General features: G+C 40.6%; 1 protein-coding gene across 4 annotated transcripts in view; it reads left to right on the forward strand.

The window, feature by feature from the left end:
- Positions 1–20,251, forward strand: part of TPK1 (thiamin pyrophosphokinase 1) — a 797,936-nt gene that overhangs the window by 359,047 nt on the left and 418,638 nt on the right. For all 4 annotated transcript variants that reach the window (XM_069730167.1, XM_069730170.1, XM_069730168.1 and 1 more), the window contains 2 exons: positions 11,866–11,938; positions 15,838–15,933. In XM_069730167.1, coding sequence (XP_069586268.1) covers positions 11,866–11,938; positions 15,838–15,933 — 169 coding nt within the window. The remainder of the gene's footprint in view (positions 1–11,865; positions 11,939–15,837; positions 15,934–20,251) is intronic.

Genomic DNA, 20,251 nt, shown 5'->3' on the forward strand with positions numbered 1-20,251 from the left:
CTTTTCAAATTGATGACTGTAGTTTGAACATTTAGCTTTCTGGGTGATTGATAGTACAATCATACTTTTAAATACTAGTAATAGTATTATACTCCTTGTTTAGTTCAGTCAAGGAATAGTACACCTGAACTGCGTTTACTAGATATTGTTGTCCTAGATTTTTATTGATTAAAGACTGATTACAAGTAATTACATGTAATTTCCATTGGTTTCATCACTCTTGCATTAGTATACTCCTTTGCTTTAGATATTGACTGTAGTATATTCACATTACTAATTTATCATAGAATATATGAATTGCTTTAGTATCTGCCTTTTGTAACATTTGTAAGTTTACATGTTCGTTTTAAGAAAGCATGTAAATGGTTAATCTAAAAAAACAAACATTATTTCTTTAGTGATGGAGGAGTGTGAACATTACTGTTAATAGTTCCCAGATGGAATGTGTAGAGCGAAAATAAATGCATTAGTATTCTGCAGGACATTGGTGGATTGCCCATTATGCTCTCCAGGTTAATAAGGATTACATCTTATTTATGTAAAAAACTGTAGGCTTGGAAATGCTTCCTCGTTCTAATTAAACGTATGGCTTGTTGTCTTTTAATGGAAACTCCCCTGATAGTGTTTTTTCCATTCGCAATTACCCATTTCTCCTTACTCCTGACACCTTCTCTTTTTTAATATTAAACTCCACTGGAATTTTTTGTATTGATTTTTCATATTTATGGATATGTATTTGATCCAAATTCAAAATATAGTAGTGTTTAACGTAATAAATCTGTCCAGAAAAGGTTTCTATAATTTTTAATACATTGATCACATTTACTGTAATGCTGTATTGAGTATAAAGTAGCTATGTAATTCATAAACGGGCTGACTAATGTTCTTTATGTTTTCATGTAAGTTAGCAAAGCTGGTAATAAAATGTGAAAAGTCATTTATTAATTTAGGTCTATAAAATGTAGATCACCTTACTTTTAATGCAGTTATTTTTTAGCATAATTTTTAAATGGCCTAATATAAATTACCGTAGGTATAAAATATTCAAAAAATCTAGACAACACAGACAAACGTTCAATATGAATCATACTTCTCAAAAATATTTTTTCATAAAAAAGACGTTTGTCTGTGTTTTCACATGGCCTAGATTCATATACATGTGCTGCTGTTTTCTTTTATATCCAAATGATACAGCTTGCAGCTTGCATGTGTTCACATTGGGAGTGCTGGTTGTTTTTTTTTCTCTGTTTAGTGTATGGATGTGGCTGCATCCAGACTGATCTTGCACTCCTCCCATTGACCTTCCAGGTGGCGGTAATCAACTCTACCTGCCCATAAATTGTAGGTTTAGCCCAGAGTGACATGTTTGTCCAGAGTTGTAGGCTGGTGGCCCAAGAGTGGCATGTATGGTGGAGTAACATAGTAACATAGTAAGGCCAAAAAAAGACATTTGTCCATCCAGTTCAGCCTATATTCCATCATAATGAATCCCCTGATCTACGTCCTTCTACAGAGCCTAATAATTGTATGATACAATATTGTTCTGCTCCAGGAAGACATCCAGGCCTCTTTTGAACCCCTCGACTGAGTTCGCCATCACCACCTCCTCAGGCAAGCAATTCCAGATTCTCACTACCCTAACAGTAAAAAATCCTCTTCTATGTTGGTGGAAAAACCTTCTCTCCTCCAGACGCAAAGAATGCCCCCTTGTGCCCGTCACCTTCCTTGGTATAAACAGATCCTCAGCGAGATATTTGTATTGTCCCCTTATATACTTATACATAGTTATTAGATCGCCCCTTAGTCGTCTTTTTTCTAGACTAAATAATCCTAATTTCGCTAATCTATCTGGGTATTGTAGTTCTCCCATCCCCTTTATAAATTTTGTTGCCCTCCTTTGTACTCTCTCTAGTTCCATTATATCCTTCCTGAGCACCGGTGCCCAAAACTGGACACAGTACTCCATGTGCGGTCTAACTAGGGATTTGTACAGAGGCAGTATAATGCTCTCATCATGTGTATCCAGACCTCTTTTAATGCACCCCATGATCCTGTTTGCCTTGGCAGCTGCTGCCTGGCACTGGCTGCTCCAGGTAAGTTTATCATTAACTAGGATCCCCAAGTCCTTCTCCCTGTCAGATTTACCCAGTGGTTTCCCATTCAGTGTGTAATGGTGATATTGATTCCTTCTTCCCATGTGTATAACCTTACATTTATCATTGTTAAACCTCATCTGCCACCTTTCAGCCCAAGTAGTAGGACCCATCAGAGGGAGATCACCTTGCCGTATTTGATGGGCACACATGAATTGGCCAACTTATGCACTAAGGTATAATGTCTTTTTCCTCATTTAATGAGCCTCATTCTGGTTACCTTCCTAGTATAAAATCCACCATCCTGGCATATTTCCAATTCTGGTACCCTTCCTTTCCTGATCCCTTTCCTTTAATAATGTGGCCCATCCTGGTCCATCTCGTGGTATAATGTGCCCCATCCTGGTCCATTTCCAGGAATAATGTGCCCCATACTGTTCCTGTTCTTTGGGTAATGTGCCCTGTTCTGTTATCCAATACGTAAAAAAAAAAACTATGCCGCTCGTTATTCTCTTTTTTTTTTTTTTCATCGATGTGCCCATGACTGGGGGCACATGGCACGCATGTTAGCTGCCAACCTATGATTGGGCACCGGGTTCTTTTGCAGTGCAGGGAGACGGCATGTCCCCTGCATAGCAATACCTTTTAGCTGAATGTGCATCATCAGGTACACATCCAGCTGAAATAATTGCTGATGTTGGTGGGCCTGCTCAACCTCTGAGCCCAAATGCAGATTCAGCTGCGATATGTCCGCCCCTGGGTGGCCGCTTTATATGGTTTCATATACTTCTGGTATAAGGTATATGCACACAGCCTCTTGTAGAAGCCAGTGTGTTTGCTGAATTTTTTCTATGGGTGTTTTTCCTGGAACTTCTTCCTTGGCATTCTTTTTCTCATTTCTTTCAGCAGGTTTGCCGCCGGCATCTTTATTTTACTTACTATAGCTAAAGTAGTGAGCGGAAGCTGCAAGAAATATGGGCTGGTCTCTTCTTTTAGTCACCCTTAGAACCCCAAAGCAATTAAAAGAAGCTTAAAAAGACTGTACAGCATGTACAGCAAGTCGTTTTGACATAGCTGTGCATATGTTCATTGTCTTTTAAAGGGAACTGTCACCAGAAAAAATGTTATTAACCTGCAGATATGAGGTTGATCTGCAGTTTAATAGCGCTATTATGCTGCCTAACGCTGCGGAGGGAAAATGAACTTTATTCTCCCAAAAAGCATTCCCGTATCTTTCATGGAGGCGGCGCTGGTTCAGTCACCGTTCTGAGTACGCCCCGGACTCTGACTGACACTGGCTCTCAATGTGACCACACCCCCGGCTCCGCCCCATCACTGAACTCGTGCCGTTGGCACCTTAGTGATTGACGCTGCACCCCCAGCCCTGACTGTCAGCAGGCCCCAATACAGAGCCAGTTTCAGTCAGGGCCGGAGGTGTGGTTTCAGTCACAAAGGCGGTGGCGGCACTAATTCACTCACCACTCTGAGAATATTGAGCGGTAGTTGTAACCGCCAGGCTGGTATTAGGGTTGGCTGTCAGCATCAGGAGCAAGTTCACAGCTGCTTCTCTGTATACTCAGAGTGGTGACTGAACCAGCTGCTGGGGAGAATAAAGTTAATTTTGTCCGTGCAACTTTAGGCTACGTGCAATCGTCAGGCAGCATAATAACACTATTATCCTGGTTAATAACCTTTTTTTTCTGAGACAGGTTCCTTTTAATGTTTGTTGATCACTTTTTAAAGCATGACCCAGGTGGAATCCATCTGAAAAAGATGTTGTGTGCACACATGCCGTGTTTATGGAAACATATAAAGGTTTGTAAAGGAACCCAACAGGAAAATTGTAGCATGTTCCATTGGGTTCTGGGTATAGGATTCCTTCTAAAGGAGAATATGCTCAATAACCATTGTGGATTGTTAGAGGTCTATTAGAAGGCTAACTATAGACCTTTGAAAATATTATTTGACTTTAGACTATAAGTCTGTAATCACAGCTGCAGACTTGTGAATCCTCACATCGCACGCACTGAGCGTTGTGAAGGATACTTTAGTGGCGGCGAGAATGTGATTTGCATACATGTGGTCATGTGCCAAACTAAATGGGCGCAGTCTTGTTCAAATGTATTGAGTGAGACTGGACACAGTCTAGTCGTAATGTGGCTACACATATCGCAAGACGTTCCACTCCTGATGCCGAAACCATGGAATGCTCACAGCACACAGTGAGCGCGATGCAAGGATTCACAAGTCTGCAGTCACTCTAAGGCTGGACAAACACACTATATACTGGTGTCTCTATTTGGCTGTTAACTGTTCTTTTCTCAATAATCTTTTTGAATATGAAAACAATATGTGAAAACAATTGCAAATAAACCAAGAAAAACAAATCCATGATCTAAATTGTGTGCTACATGGGATCGATTGTAATCAGCTGTGTAATGACTTCTTCTCCGGACCGGCAGAGAAGAGTGTGCTCTCTGCAGCCCGCGTTCGTTTGCATCCAGTAATTGCTGTAGTTCTTATCTTTTACGTGTATACAACAATAACATGAAATGAGGCTGTTGTCAATGGATTCAGTAATCAGAATATGTGGCTCATCTGACAATTCTCTGTAATTGAAAGATGCATAACCTGTAATTTTCCGTCATGAAAATCAAGAAAGCTCGCTGGTATAGTCTGCTGTAAATTGGAACCGGGTCTTTTACTTGGTGCGTATAATGCAGCACGTCATACACTTCTGCCATCCTTGAAGCACAAAGTGATAGGACATAAGTGGCGTTAGTGATGTTAAGTAGCTGATATTTTGGCTGCCTCCCGTGTTTCCTTTTTTTTGCTAGGTTGATGAGCTAAATGAAAAGCAGGATTGCACATAATGTACATAAAGTCTATGCTGTACATCTTTCTACAGTATTTACTGAATATAAAATTACTTGGTAAATGTAGTTGTTCGGGACTGCGTAAGATTCCTGAATAGTATGAGCACAGAAATGGATTAAAGGGTTCCTGTCTAAATGAACATGGTGTCTGTTCTGCCAAAATCTACTATATAAAGCTGAATGTGGGTATGTGTGTATGTATGTCCGGGATTGGCATCTGCACCGTCGCAGCTACAGCCACAAAATTTTGCACAGTCACACGTCTGGACCCCGAGAGCGTCATAGGCTATATTGTGAGGTGAAATTTTAACCCCGCGCGTTCCAATTCACCAAACAATGTTGCCCCTATCTACATAATGGGGAAAAAAGTGAAAGGAAAAGTGTTGGAGGCGTTGAAGCTACAGCCACAAAATTTTGCACAGTCACACGTCTGGACCCCGAGAGCGTCATAGGCTATATTGTGAGGTGAAATTTTAACCCCGCGCGTTCCAATTCACCAAACAATTTTGCCCCTATCTACATAATGGGGAAAAAAGTGAAAGGAAAAGTGTTGGAGGCGTTGAAGCTACAGCCACAAAATTTTGCACAGTCACACGTCTGGACCCCGAGAGCGTCATAGGCTATGTTGTGAGGTGAAATTTTAAGCCCGCGCATTCCAATTCACCAAACAATTTTGCCCCTATCTACATAATGGGAAAAAATGAAAGGAAAAGTGTTGGAGGCAAATTGACAGCTGCCAGATGTGAACAAGGGCTACGTAAAGAGTGAGAGCGATGGCGCCAAAGAGTATATACCGTACAGTTGCTAAGGTGGGGCCCCGACATGGGATACTCACCACACACGGGGATATGAACACACACACAAAATGCGCCACACACTTCCATGTGCTTGAACACATATCACCCTCAGCACACATTTCACCACACATTCTCCAACCTCGCCACATAAAAGTCGAAACACAAAAGTCGCCGCTCAAAACTCGCCACGCGCAGAACTCGCCACATGCAAAAACTAGGCTCTTGCAAAACTCGCCACAAGTGCAAAACTCACCTCATGGAAAACTCGCCACACGCAAAACTTGCACATGCGGAAAAATTGCCACATGCACAAAAGTTGCAACACATGCAAAATTTCTTCACACAAAACTTGCACATACTCAAAAGGCACCACACAAAACTCGCCACGTGCAAAACTCGCCATGCGCAAAACTTGCTGCACACAAGTTGCTACACTAACCTATCACATGCAACTCGACACACAAAAAGTTGCTACACGCATGTTGCCACACACAACTCATCTCACAAAAGTCGCTACATACATGTCGCCACACGCAACTCAACACACACAACTTTACAAACGAAACTCGCCCTAAAACACACACAAGTCTGGTCTTATCCTTCAAAAATAAAAATCTGATTAATAAGCAGACAAACTACAACAAATGTACCATAAAGGAAATACGGCAGCTGTCAGTCACATGACCTGTCTATTATGTGTATGTGTGAGCTAATATATACTGCCAGGGGGAGGGCTTCCTGCTGGCTGGGGATTTATCAGGCTGCCAATTTAGCTTACAAATACTGAGGTAAAAATACTGAGCAAATAACGTGTGAACGAGGTCTAATACAGGAGGAGATGACACACAGGTATATACTATATACAGGAGAGATGGCACACAGGTATATACTATATAGAGGAGGAGATGACACACAGGTATATACTATATACAGGAGGAGATGACATACAGGTACATATATACACAGGAGGAGATGACATACAGGTATATACTATATACAGGAGGAGATGACACACAGGTATATACTATATACAGGAGCAGATGACCTACAGGTATATACTATATACAGGAGGAGATGACATACAGGTATATGCTATATATAGAAGATGACATGCAGGTATATACTATATACAGGAGGAGATGACACACAGATATATACTATATACAGGGGAGATGACACACAGGTATATACTATATACAGGAGGAGATGACATACAGGTATATACTATATATAGGGGAGATGACACACAGCAGGTATATAATATATACAGGGGAGATGACATACAGGTATATACTATATACAGGAGATGACATACAGATGTATACTATATATAAGGGAGATGACAAACATGTATATACTGAGGTGATGAGGTGAAAATGAGAGGTGTGAGGTGAAAATGAAAAGGTGTGAGTGCAAAATGAGAGGAGTGAGGAAAAATAATGGAGTGATCAGAAAATGACAGATGTGAGGTTGAAATGACAAGTGTTAGGGGGGAATGAGAGATGTGAGGGAGAAAATGAGAGATGTGATTGGGAAAATGAGAGGCGGGATGGGAAAATAAGAGAAGTGACGTGCTATAACTAACCACAGATATTTACTATGCGCAGGCAACGCCGGGCTCTTCAGCTAGTCTACTATATAAAGCTGAATGTGTGTATGTGTGTATGTGTGTATGTATGTCCGGGATTGGCATCTGCACCGTTGCAGCTACAGCCACAAAATTTTGCACAGTCACACGTCTGGACCCCGAGAGCGTCATAGGCTATGTTGTGAGGTGAAATTTTAACCCCGCGCATTCCAATTCACCAAACAATTTTGCCCCTATCTACATAATGGGAAAAAATGAAAGGAAAAGTGTTGGAGGCAAATTGACAGCTGCCAGATGTGAACAAGGGGGACGTAAAGAGTGAGAGCGATGGCGCCAAAGAGTATATACCGTACAGTTGCTAAGGTGGGGCCCCGACATGGGATACTCACCACACACGGGGATATGAACACACACACAAAATGCGCCACACACTTCCACGTGCTTGAACACATATCACCCTCAGCACACATTTCACCACACATTCTCCAACCTCGCCACATAAAAGTCGAAACACAAAAGTCGCCGCTCAAAACTCGCCACGCGCAGAACTCGCCACATGCAAAAACTAGGCTCTTGCAAAACTCACCTCATGGAAAACTCGCCACACGCAAAACTTGCACATGCCGAAAAATTGCCACATGCACAAAAGTTGCAACACATGCAAAATTTCTTCACACAAAACTTGCACATACTCAAAAGGTACCACACAAAACTCGCCACGTGCAAAACTCGCCATGCGCAAAACTTGCTGCACACAAGTTGCTACACTAACCTGTCACATGCAACTCGACACACAAAAAGTTGCTACACGCATGTTGCCACACACAACTCATCTCACAAAAGTCGCTACATACATGTCGCCACACGCAACTCAACACACACAATTTGACAAACGAAACTCGCCCTAAAACACACACAAGTCTGGTCTTATCCTTCAAAAATAAAAATCTGATTAATAAGCAGACAAACTACAACAAATGTACCATAAAGGAAATACGGCAGCTGTCAGTCACATGACCTGTCTATTATGTGTATGTGTGAGCTAATATATATTGCCAGGGGGAGGGCTTCCTGCTGGCTGGGGATTTATCAGGCTGCCAATTTAGCTTACAAATACTGAGGTAAAAATACTGAGCAAATCACGTGTGAACGAGGTCTAATTCAGGAGGAGATGACACACAGGTATATACTATACACAGGAGAGATGACACACAGGTATATACTATATAGAGGAGGAGATGACATACAGGTACATATATATACAGGAGGAGATGACATACAGGTATATACTATATACAGGAGGAGATGACACACAGGTATATACTATATACAGGAGCAGATGACCTACAGGTATATACTATATACAGGAGGAGATGACATACAGGTATATGCTATATATAGAAGATGATATGCAGGTATATACTATATACAGGAGGAGATGACACACAGATATATACTATATACAGGGGAGATGACACACAGGTATATACTATATACAGGAGGAGATGACATTCAGGTATATACTATATATAGGGGAGATGACACACAGCAGGTATATAATATGTACAGGGGAGATGATATACAGGTATATACTATATACAGGAGATGACATACAGATGTATACTATATATAAGGGAGATGACAAACATGTATATACTGAGGTGATGAGGTGAAAATGAGAGGTGTGAGGTGAAAATGAAAAGGTGTGAGTGCAAAATGAGAGGAGTGAGGAAAAATAATGGAGTGATCAGAAAATGACAGATGTGAGGTTGAAATGACAAGTGTTAGGGGGGAATGAGAGGAGTGAGGGAGAAAATGAGAGATGTGAGGGAGAAAATGAGAGATGTGATTGGGAAAATGAGAGGCGGGATGGGAAAATAAGAGAAGTGACGTGCTATAACTAACCACAGATATTTACTATGCCCAGGCAACGCCGGGCTCTTCAGCTAGTACTAGTATAAAACAGGAGAAGCTGAACAGATTGATATATAGCTTTATGGGAAAAGTTTCCATATTATGTGTATTTTATTCATTGAAATCTCTGCTCATCCTGAGCTCAAAAGTCAAATAGGTGGACCTAATCAATGATTGACAGCTATCTCTATGCAGGAAAGGTAATAGATCACGGATTAGGACCTCCCACCTGACTGCTGTTTACAATAAGCAGACATTTGACTGAGTAAAGTACAACTTATACGGAATCTAATAATTGTTCTGTTTTCAAGCTGACAGGTTTACCTTCAGATGCACATCATTTTCTATTGCAGTAGCTAGAATTAACCCCTTCATGACCTTGGGATTTTTCGTTTTTCCGTGTTCGTTTTTCACTCCCCTCCTTCCCAGAACCATAACTTTTTTATTTTTCCGTCAATTTGGCCATGTGAGGGCTTATTTTTTGCGGGATGAGTTGTACTTTTGAACGACATCATTGGTTTTAGCATGTCGTGTACTAGAAAATGGGAAAAAAATTCCAAGTGCAGTGAAATTGCAAAAAAAGTGCAATCTCACACTTGTTTTTTGTTTGGCTTTTTTGCTAGGTTCACTCAATGCTAAAACTGACCTCCCATTGTGATTCTCCAGGTCATTACGAGTTCATAGACACCTAACATGACTAGGTTATTTTTTACCTAAGTGATGAAAAAAAATTCCAAACTTTGCTAAAAAAAAAAAAAAAAAAAATTGTGCCATTTTCCAATACTCGTAGCATCTCCATTTTTCATGATCTGGGGTCGGTTGAGGGCTTATTTTTTGCGTGCCGAGATGACGTTTTTAATGCTAGCATTTTGGTGCAGATACGTTCTTTTGATCGCCCGTTATTGCATTTTAATGCAATGTCACGGCGACCAAAAAAACGTAATTCTGGCGTTTCAAATTTTTTTCTCGCTACGCTGTTTAGCGATCAGGTTAATGCTTTTTTTAATTGATAGATCGGGCGATTCTGAGCGCGGCGATACCAAATATGTGTAGATTAGATTTTTTTTTTTATTGCTTTATTTTGATTGGGGCGAAAGGGGGGTGATTTAAACTTTTATATATTTTTTTTATTTTTTCACATTTTTTTTTACTTTTGCCATGCTTCAATAGCCTCCATGGGAGGCTAGAAGTAGGCACAGCACGATCGGCTCTGCTACATAGCAGTGATCTGCTGTTCGCTGCTATGTAGCAGAATTGCAGGTGTGCTGTGAGCGCCGACCACAGGGTGGCGCTCACAGCTACCGGCGATCAGTAACCATAGAGGTCTCAAGGACCTCTATGGTTACAATGGAGAAGCATCGCCGACCTCCGATCATGTGACGGGGGTCGGCGATGATGTCATTTCCGGCCACCCCTCCGGATGCGGTAGTTAAATGCCACTGTCTGCGTTTGACAGCGGCATTTAACTAGTTAATAGGCGCGGGCAGATCGCGATTCTGCTCGCGCCTATTACGGGCACATGTCAGCTGTTCAAAACAGCTGACATGTCCCGGCTTTGGTGCGGACTCACCGCCGGAGCCCGCATCAAAGCGGGGCTTCTGACCTCGGACGTACTATCCCGTCCGAGGTCAGAAAGGGGTTAAAAATGTACTTATTAGAGATGACAGCCATGTTATCACCTAAAATGTTTATCAATGTCGGTATAAAAAAAAAATAGATCACTGAAATAGAAATTGTGAAAACGTGATCACAAATTACTGTAATGAAATCCTAAAATTAAATATTTCTATCAAAGATTTTTTTTATCATAACGATAACAAAATAAGATTTTTGTTCAAAATTGTCTTAAGCTCTCCATACATGAGACAAATGTGAATCGCCAAAAAAATTGCTCCATGTCCAGATTTACTCTTTTTGAATCTTCAAAAGTCAGAATGGTCCATCCACCAGGCATTCAGTGCCTCCTAGGATCTCTTCTACCACACACACCACTTACATAGTACAGTAGATTGTTATCCACACAGTGGAGAGTAGCAAAAACATTTGCAGGACCCCGACACCGGTCCCACAGAGACATTGGTAGTTCATGGCTCTGAGCCACAGCACTGTGAATGGTGAATAACCTGGCGGTCTGAGAGAGACTATCCTAAAGTCTCCTATTGCGCCCTGCATTTACTCTATTGCGCTCTTTTGGCTTACCTTGTTCCCTGTGTGATCTGTTTTATATTTTTTGTTTTTTTATGTATCCTTGTATTTATACATGTACAGTAATAATTATGTTCTCGTGTGAGCACCCGTCTTCTACAGTGCCACCATTTATCTAGTGCTTGTCAGTAAAGGTGTTTTTTTAGTTTATGGGTTGTTTTCTTCTATGTCCTCATGTTCGGTTTTTCTTCCTTGGGCATTCATGTTTCCTTCTGAATGGTCAACCATATATCCGCTAGCAGATATATGGCAATATAACTATCTGTATGATTATCTATATATAGCATTTTACTTTTTAGTTAACATATATTATCTGCTTTGTCCAGTATGTACTCGAATTATGACAATAACTAAATATGGATTCACGCACAATGTTTTTGTTTCCTGTTTAGATACCTACCAGATTTCATAAGTGGAGACTTTGATTCCATACAGTCATTGGTGAAGGATTTCTACACAAAGAAGGTATGTTTATTGTTTTTTTCCAAGATAAGATTTAGCAAATGATGCAGATTTTACAGGTAAATTTGATGGAAAACAAAGGTTTTTCATGGGTATTAAATATTCCTTAAATCAAAGAGAAAAGTAGGCAGCACTCACCAATCTTCTGAAACAGGTAAACTTTTATTCAATCATGATAAAATTTTCACGGCTCGGGGGTGTGCAAAGAACAGAGTGTGCAGATCCGGACGACGGCCGTTTCGCGCCGATCTGGAGCTTCTACGTAGAAGCGCCAGATCAGCGCAAAACGGCCATCGTCCAGACACTCTGTTCTTTACACACCCCCGAGCCGTGAAGATTTTATCATGATTGAATAAAGTTTACCTGTTTTAGAAGATCGGTGAGTGCTGCCTACTTTTCTCTTCGATTTGTGGATTGCATCTTCATGTTTTTTCGGCTAAGCACCCGTGATCGAGTGGCGAGCATCAGCTAGAGGTTGGCATGTCTGACTTTCTAACACAGACTTTGGTGGTGCGGTCAACTGTTCTCTTTTTGTTAAATATTCCTTATTACACTCTTAAGTAACCCCAGAGTTTAGGATGCAAACAAAAAAATAAAAATAATAATAAAATTAAATAAAAAAAATAATGCTCACATGTCTCCCAGCCCACTATTGGATGTCCACTCCTCTTCATTTCTCCATTGCCTTATCGTGCACATCATTTTGGCCGCTTCATTCCTTGTCTTGAATTGCAGACTAGGCCTCTGACATCTTTGTGTTGACTGTGCCTTGGGCAACACACATCATAATATCTGATCTCAAGATGTGAACCACAACGGCACAGTGTACAGTTACACCAGAGGCCTAGTGAGCGATTGATACCATGGCGTGGAGTTAAAACTGCTGAAGAGGATGCATGCAACAAAGGAAGGGGAAAAGAAGAGGACAAGGTGAGTGGTGAGGTGAGTATTCTTTGATTTCATTTTATTTATTTTTTTATCTGAGTACATGGCTGTTTATGGTTTTACAGAATGGCAACCGCAACTGCCACCATTTTGCTGAATTCACGTGGAGAAAATGGCAAAAAATTCAAATTATGTTCAAGACAAATTTTTGTGAAGTTCGAGAATTCATTTTCCTTTGAATAAATTTGCTCACCTCTGATAATGATTATGTATTAGATGCCGATAACATTGTTTTATATTCACAGACCTCATTGCACACAAAGGTAGTTAATTGATTGTTCATTTCCACCAAGGTGAAGGCATGCATAAGATATTTTCCAATAATGGTGGACAGTGATTTGTGTAGGGTTGCAGTCTATTGCAGGAGGTGAACAGTAAAACCATTCCAAAGTCTGATGTATAATATCATTCTTCAAAATTTTTGGCAGCAGCGGAATACTATAGTCAAAGATCTACAGTATGGTCCGGACATTCTTTTTTTTATATGCACAGTTCTCGATCACTGTGACTTCTCATTGGAAAGGCTCCCTAATTAAATATTAAAAAGTGCTTTGCGTTTAGAGGACTGTCTGCATCACAGTCTTTCTAGAAAGTAATACGATGAACACCTATTTAGACCTCTCAATTGATTATGGCAATCTCCTATGTTTGCTAATTCTCCAATGAAAAGCAAACCAAGACGAACAGAAAAATAAAATACAGATTTTTATTGTTATGTAATTCATTGGAAAACACGGAATACTGCAGTAAAACTAGAATTACCAAGACAATGGGAAAGGAAAGGCTATGTGATTTGGGGAAAAGGGCAAAAAGATATATGTAAAACAACCTCAATTGGGAATAGAGTAGCAAATAGTACTGCAAGTGAAACACCATGTAAAGAACCATTGTAAGGTATAAAGCGCTCAAGTAATATCAGTAACAGCAAGATATCAGTAACGTGAACTTGCACAAACTTACCATAAACATAACTATTGAAACCATAATTATGGTAACCCCCTAAGGACCAGGGGTGTTTCCTATTTTGTGTCTCCATTATTTACTCCCCTTATTCACAGAGTTGTAACTTTTTTATTTTTCTGTCAATATGGCCATGTGAGTGCTTTTTTTGCAGGACAAGTTGCACTTCTTAACGATACAATAGGTTTTACCAAGCAGTGTACTGGAAAACGGGGAAAAATTCAATGTGCGGTGAAATTACAAAAAAAAGTGCAATTCTACAATTTTTAAAAAATTTACCATGTTTGCTAAATGCTAAACCTGACCTGCCATTATGATTCTCTAGGACATTAGGAGTTTGTAGATACCAAACATGTATAGGCTGTTTTTTATTTAAGTGGTGAAAAAAAAATCCAAAGTTTGTCAAAAAAAGTTCGTTTTCCGAGACCCATAGTGTGTCCATTTTTTTGTGATCTGGGGCTGGTTGAGAGCTTATTTTTTGTAGACTGATCTGATGATTTTATTGACACCATATGGGCATCAGCTGGTGCTCTCTCCACCATCATTCTACCTCTGATGCCTTAGCGCAGCAAGCACAATGATGTCACTATTTTGCTCTCCCTTTGCGGAGTAGTGCAGAGCTTCAAAAAAACATGCTGAGGAGACTGGAGCAGTGGGGAACGAGGAGAGGTGAGGATTTTTTTAATTTTGTAATGTGAGGCACGTTATGCTGTGTGGAGGACTATGTGTGGCCCATTATACTGTATGGAGCACTATGTAGTGCCACTATACTATATAGAGCACTATATGTGGCCATTATACTATATGGATGACTGTGGTGCCCACTATACTGGTTAGAGGACTATGTATTCTTCTGTAGAGAGAATTATGCGGGGCCATTATACTTTATAGAAGACTATATGGGGCCATTATACTATCTTGAAAACTATGTGGGGCCCATTATTCTGTTTAGGTGACCATGTGGGACCCATTATTCTGTATGGAGGACTTTGTTTGGCCATTATACTGTATGGAGGACTATGTATGTGGGGGCCATTATTGTGTATGGATGACTGTGGGGCCATTATACTGTATGGAGCACTATATCGGGACATTATACTGTATGGAGAACTATGTGGGACCCTTTATTCTGTATGGAAGACTCTGTTGGGCCATTATACTGTATGGAGGACTATGTATGTTGGGGCCATTATTGTGTATGGATTACTATGTGGGGCCATTATGCTGTATGGATGACTGTGTGGGGCTCATTATACTGTATAGAGGACTATGTATGTGGAGCCCATTATTCTATATGGGGGACTATGTGGGGCCCATTATTCTGTATGGAGGACTATGTGGAGCCCTTATTCAGTATGCAGGACTATCTAGGGCCTTTATACTGTATAGAAGTCTGAGTGGCCCATTATACTGTATGGAAGGATATGTGAGGGCAATTATACTGTTTTGAGGACTGTGGGGCCATCATACTGTATGGAGGACTACGTATGTATGTATTTTTTAAAAAGAAAAAGAACAATAAAAAATATCATTACAAAGGTTTTCATAGCCTTTTTTATTATATTCCATCACACATGTGAAAATTAAAACTATGGTACTTTATAAGTTGGACATGCTGTATGTCAAAAGTTAAAATTGTATTCCTAAAAAAAATCCTGCAAAATGTATTGTTTAAAAAGATAATTAAAAGAGAAGCTATTCCTTGCTGAATCCAATTAATATTCTGATTAAATAATTTCCTTAAGTGCTGCCGTTATAACGATACAGATCAGATATTGTCATTTACTAAAGAAAAGGAATTATTTTTATTGCAATGCTTTGATATCTATAACCAACACTCCCTGAATTTCATAGGGAACTGTAATGCATTGCTGCAGTACAATTCTTATTTTCCTGTGCTAAGATTTGGTTTTGTATTCTGCTAGTCTGTTGAGGCTTGGCTAATGCTATTTGTTTCATTTTTTCTTATTTTCTGTTATATTTTTGTATGTTTATAGGGATGTGAATTCCTGGACACACCTGACCAAGACTTCACCGATTTTACAAAGTGCCTTTCAATTCTACAAGACAAAGTCCAGCAAAAGAAACTCCAGGTAATTAAAGTTATCAGTGCAAGATTACTTGACAATATTGTTAGTCTACCCTTAGAATATGTCAGCAAGATTGGATCAATGGGGGTTGACTTTTGGCTACCTCGCACATAATCTGTTTGTATAACTTATGAAAGTGCTGTAGCCTCTTCAATGTTTCTATTGCTTTGTCTACCAGTCTATATAAGACCTGTTGATGCCATCTTGGGTGCATTGTACCCAGAAATAGTGTAGGGATAGTCGCCGCTGCCGAAGGGACAGTGGGTTATATAGCATTCCAGTACCTGCTGATGCAAACAGCCCTTTTCACGGCTAATTCAAGTAGATTATATTGTATAATACTGCTTTTAACTGCAGTTAGGGTAGGATTAGCTGCTGGAGTAGGAATTCTGTTTTAGAAGCACTTAGAGCAGGGTTGATTGCAATACAGTCCTTGGTGCTGCTACGTCCAAGCCAAAGGCCTTTCAGGGACAATTTAAGTAGATTGTGTTCTCTAATAATACGCTTATCTGCAATACATGTTGGCTTAACTGGCGGAGTAAGGATAGCATATTAGATACATTTAGGCAGGATTGATTTTTTTCCAGTAGTAACATTTGAAGTGGCTTTTTGTTCCGCTGCTGTCATCCGGTGGGATTGAGAAGTCTGGGCCAATCGAGGCCTTGTTCATTTTGATAAGTCAGCCTGTCAACATTTTCAGTTGACAGGCGGATGCTCGTATCAGATATTATGCCCGTGGTGGCACTAAAAACCCACTCTGTCAAAACGCTATCTATAGGGTAGGCCAGCATCTCCAAGGCATAGAGGGACAGTTCGTGCCACATGTCCAGCTTGGATACCCAATACTTCTACGGCACAGAGGAAACCTGAAGGATGCTGGTATGGCTGCTAGGTTCAAAAATGTTTCCCTCCTTGTCAGACTAACTGTTCCTGGACACTGCGAGGGTTTAGTGAAAGTGTCCTAAACCTTTGATAGTGTTCCTCTGCCTCTGTTGGACCTGGTGTGTGTTTCCCTCATCTCTCCCCCTTGATTGCCCAAGGTGCTATTACTTTTGCTAACAGCATTGTCAGATTTTTTGTATTAATTGTTCAACTAGGACCTTCTGGTATTGCACCATTTTACTAGCCCTTTCCACTGTAGGAAGGAAAGATGTAAAGTTCTCCTTGTAGCATGGGTCTAGAATGATGAACAACCAGTAATCATTGTTTGCCAAAATGTGTATAATGCGAGGATCACAGGAAAGTCAGCGGGGCAGAAAGTCAGCCATGTGTGCCATACTCCGAACAGGCAAGTCTTCACTGTCCCCATCAGCACGACAACTCTCCTTCTCCTCTTCAGCCCATCCATGCTAACCAACTGAGACATCCACTGATACTATCAGGTGATGCTCAAGTTTGTCAGGAAACACCAACTGGAGGGACTCAAGTTCGACTTGTGGAAAGAAGCCAAAGACCATCCACAAACGTATCCGAACCAAGGACTCAAGGGAGTCTATTCCAAGACTCCCCAATGCCACAGTCAAGACTGTGTTGAAAAATGTGGCTTCCAGCATTTAAACCAACGGGCATAAAGACCTGGCCTGAGATCTTTCATGCATGCCCTTAGATTATGTAACACTAGGTACTGCCCTAGATCCGCTTTTGCTGAGGAAACACCCTTGCATCTCTTCTGGCAGTGCCCATTCACACAAGCCCTGTTGGATGCCCTGGAAAATGACCACAAAGTCTCTGTCCCCAGGAGCAACCTAAAGCACACTTCGGTGCAGAAGTGGGATGGTTACGCTGATTATGGTGTCAGCTCCACTCACCATCTTGCTTGATAACACCACCATGAGGTTGCGGAAAGACTCAGTGTTCACAAGCCTGAGCACATTTCTAGGGCAAGTAGTTTGGAAATGAATTTAGCTTGTGGGCTGCCTGCTTGCCTTCCAAATTTTTGTGTGAGGGTCACTTGATGACCCTCCAAAATTTGAGTAAAGTCTGCCAGATGGCCCTCCAAAATATGACTGAGAGTCACCTGATGGCCCTTAAAAAAAAAAAGAAGAAAAAATGATAAACCATAAACTGTATACCCTTTTTGGGGTGGGAAAGGGTGCATGGGAATACACCAGGAATAACAAAAAACATTTGAATTGTCTTTATGTTCCCCTGCTGTCATACGGTGGGGTTGAGAAGTATTGGCCAATCCGTGCCTTGTTCATTTTGAGAACAGTCATCCTGTCAACCTTTTTTAGTGGACAGACGGATGCACCTATTAGTATTGTGCTTCTGGCAGCACTAAAAACCCATGAAATCAACTTAATTAGGGAGGGACCAGTGACTGAGGCCTGAGATCTTCAGATTGGCCTCAACTCCATGTAAATAAAAAAAAGGATTAATAACGATCCCATTAGGTTTAAAGAACAGTCTGTGGACCTTTATAAATGTTTTTCCTATAGGGGTTCCCCCAAGTCTGTTCTTGACAAAGCGTTAAAAGGGGTTGAGGAAAGTCCTCCTGTTTCATATGAAAAGAAATGCTGGGTACAACAGAATAAAAAAGAAAAAAGATTCATTTTTAATTTTAGATTTGGTCCCATGGACATTCAGATTAGATCTGCGATCAACAGGAACTGGCATTTACTAGAGGGAGAAAAAAAAATTGCGGATATAGTGTCCAGGGGTCCGCTGGTTACATACCGGGGGGCAAAAAATATAAAAGAAATTCTAGTTCAGAATCATGTAAAAAATAGAATCCAATAATTGGCTGCAAAAAAAATATGCCTGTAGGCAATCATAAATCCGGAAATTGTTCTTTCTGTTCCTTCCATCTTACCACCAACTATTTAAAGATGGGAGGTATTTCACATAAGGTCCAAGATTTTATAACATGCCGCACAAATTACGTTGTGTACGTTGTTTTTTGCCCATGCGTTTTTCATTATATTGGAAAGACTATTCGTCCCTTTTTTCGTACGTTTCCGTGAGCACTTTAATTCCATCACCTCAGGTAAAGGGGTCCCCAGACTAATTGAACATATAAGGAAAAAACATGCAGGCAATCCTGAAGCCTTGCGGTTTGCAGGGATTGAAACAGTTAAAATGCCTATGCAAGTACGTGACCTCAATAAATTATTATTAAGAAAGGAGGCTAGATGGATTATTCGGACTCGTGCTCAAGGTCCATTAGGCTTTAATGACAAACTCGACATGGCTGTGTTTTTGTGATTGGTTTTTATTGATCTGTTTTTAATTATTTTGTACTGTATGTATCTGGTTTTCACTTGTTCCACTTGTTCACAATTAATGATATGCTTTCACCTGATGGTGGGTGGGACAAGGGCAATGGCTGCTGATGAATATTCTGTGAGCTTTGTCCTACATATGACCTGTTGAATCGCAATGGAAGCGTGATACGATCGTCGTCTGTATTTGCGCCACTGTTTTATCTGCCTGCTGTTGGTATGATGATGCACAATAAAGGATTTTGTTGCACGGGACAGTATGTGCCAATCCTCTTTCTGACATACAGATTCTTTTTCTTTGGACGTGGCACCTGTAATCCCTGGTGTGTGTGCAGCTTCATCAACCCGAGGTTTTACAGCTGTGCCTTTGTCCCACTTCTCTTCTATGGTATGTGATTTATGCAATAAAAGGCCCAAATTCACCTCTTGTATGAATAAATGGACAAAGGATTTGTGGTGGTCTTTCCCCAGAATGGGTTGTAGAAGTTTGCCCCACGTTGTTCATGCTTTTTCATTGGCAAAGGTCTCCATGGAGATGAAAACTAATTTTTTGAAACCCCTGCTTTACTCTATTTGAAGCCTCAGGGCTGCCTAATGCCCTGAGCCTGCTCAGGAGGAACTGCTGCCTAATTTAGCTGGTGCAAAATCGGAGTTGGATGCCTGAAGGTCCTTGTTGTTCCAACTGTACCCTGAGTAATCGCCTTGAATCCAGGACTCCTTTTTGTTTGCCATAGAAGTCCCTCTCCTTCTAGATGCAAATGTTCTCTGAGGCCCTATACTTCATGTATTCCAAGATGTACTGGATTGCGTCCTTCTAAATTTTGGAATCCCTTGCACAAAGTGCCTACGCTTTACCACTGTGGGCTTCACCAGCCTAGGAGTTCCACTCCTTACAAATGTGAAAAAATGTCAGAAATCTCATGCACACGATTCTTTATTCCTTTTTTTTCCTTACTGAAATGGATAACTGCTGCATTTGTGAAAAAAGGAGCATGTCAATTATTTGTGTTTTTGCAACATTTTGTCACTGGTGAAAGCAATGAGAAAGTGCAGAAACGCTGTGTCAACATAGCCTAAGCAGTGGAAGTGTTTTATTTCAC

The sequence above is a fragment of the Ranitomeya imitator genome, chromosome 6, assembly GCF_032444005.1.
Source record: "Ranitomeya imitator isolate aRanImi1 chromosome 6, aRanImi1.pri, whole genome shotgun sequence".
Lineage (NCBI taxonomy): Eukaryota > Metazoa > Chordata > Amphibia > Anura > Dendrobatidae > Ranitomeya > Ranitomeya imitator.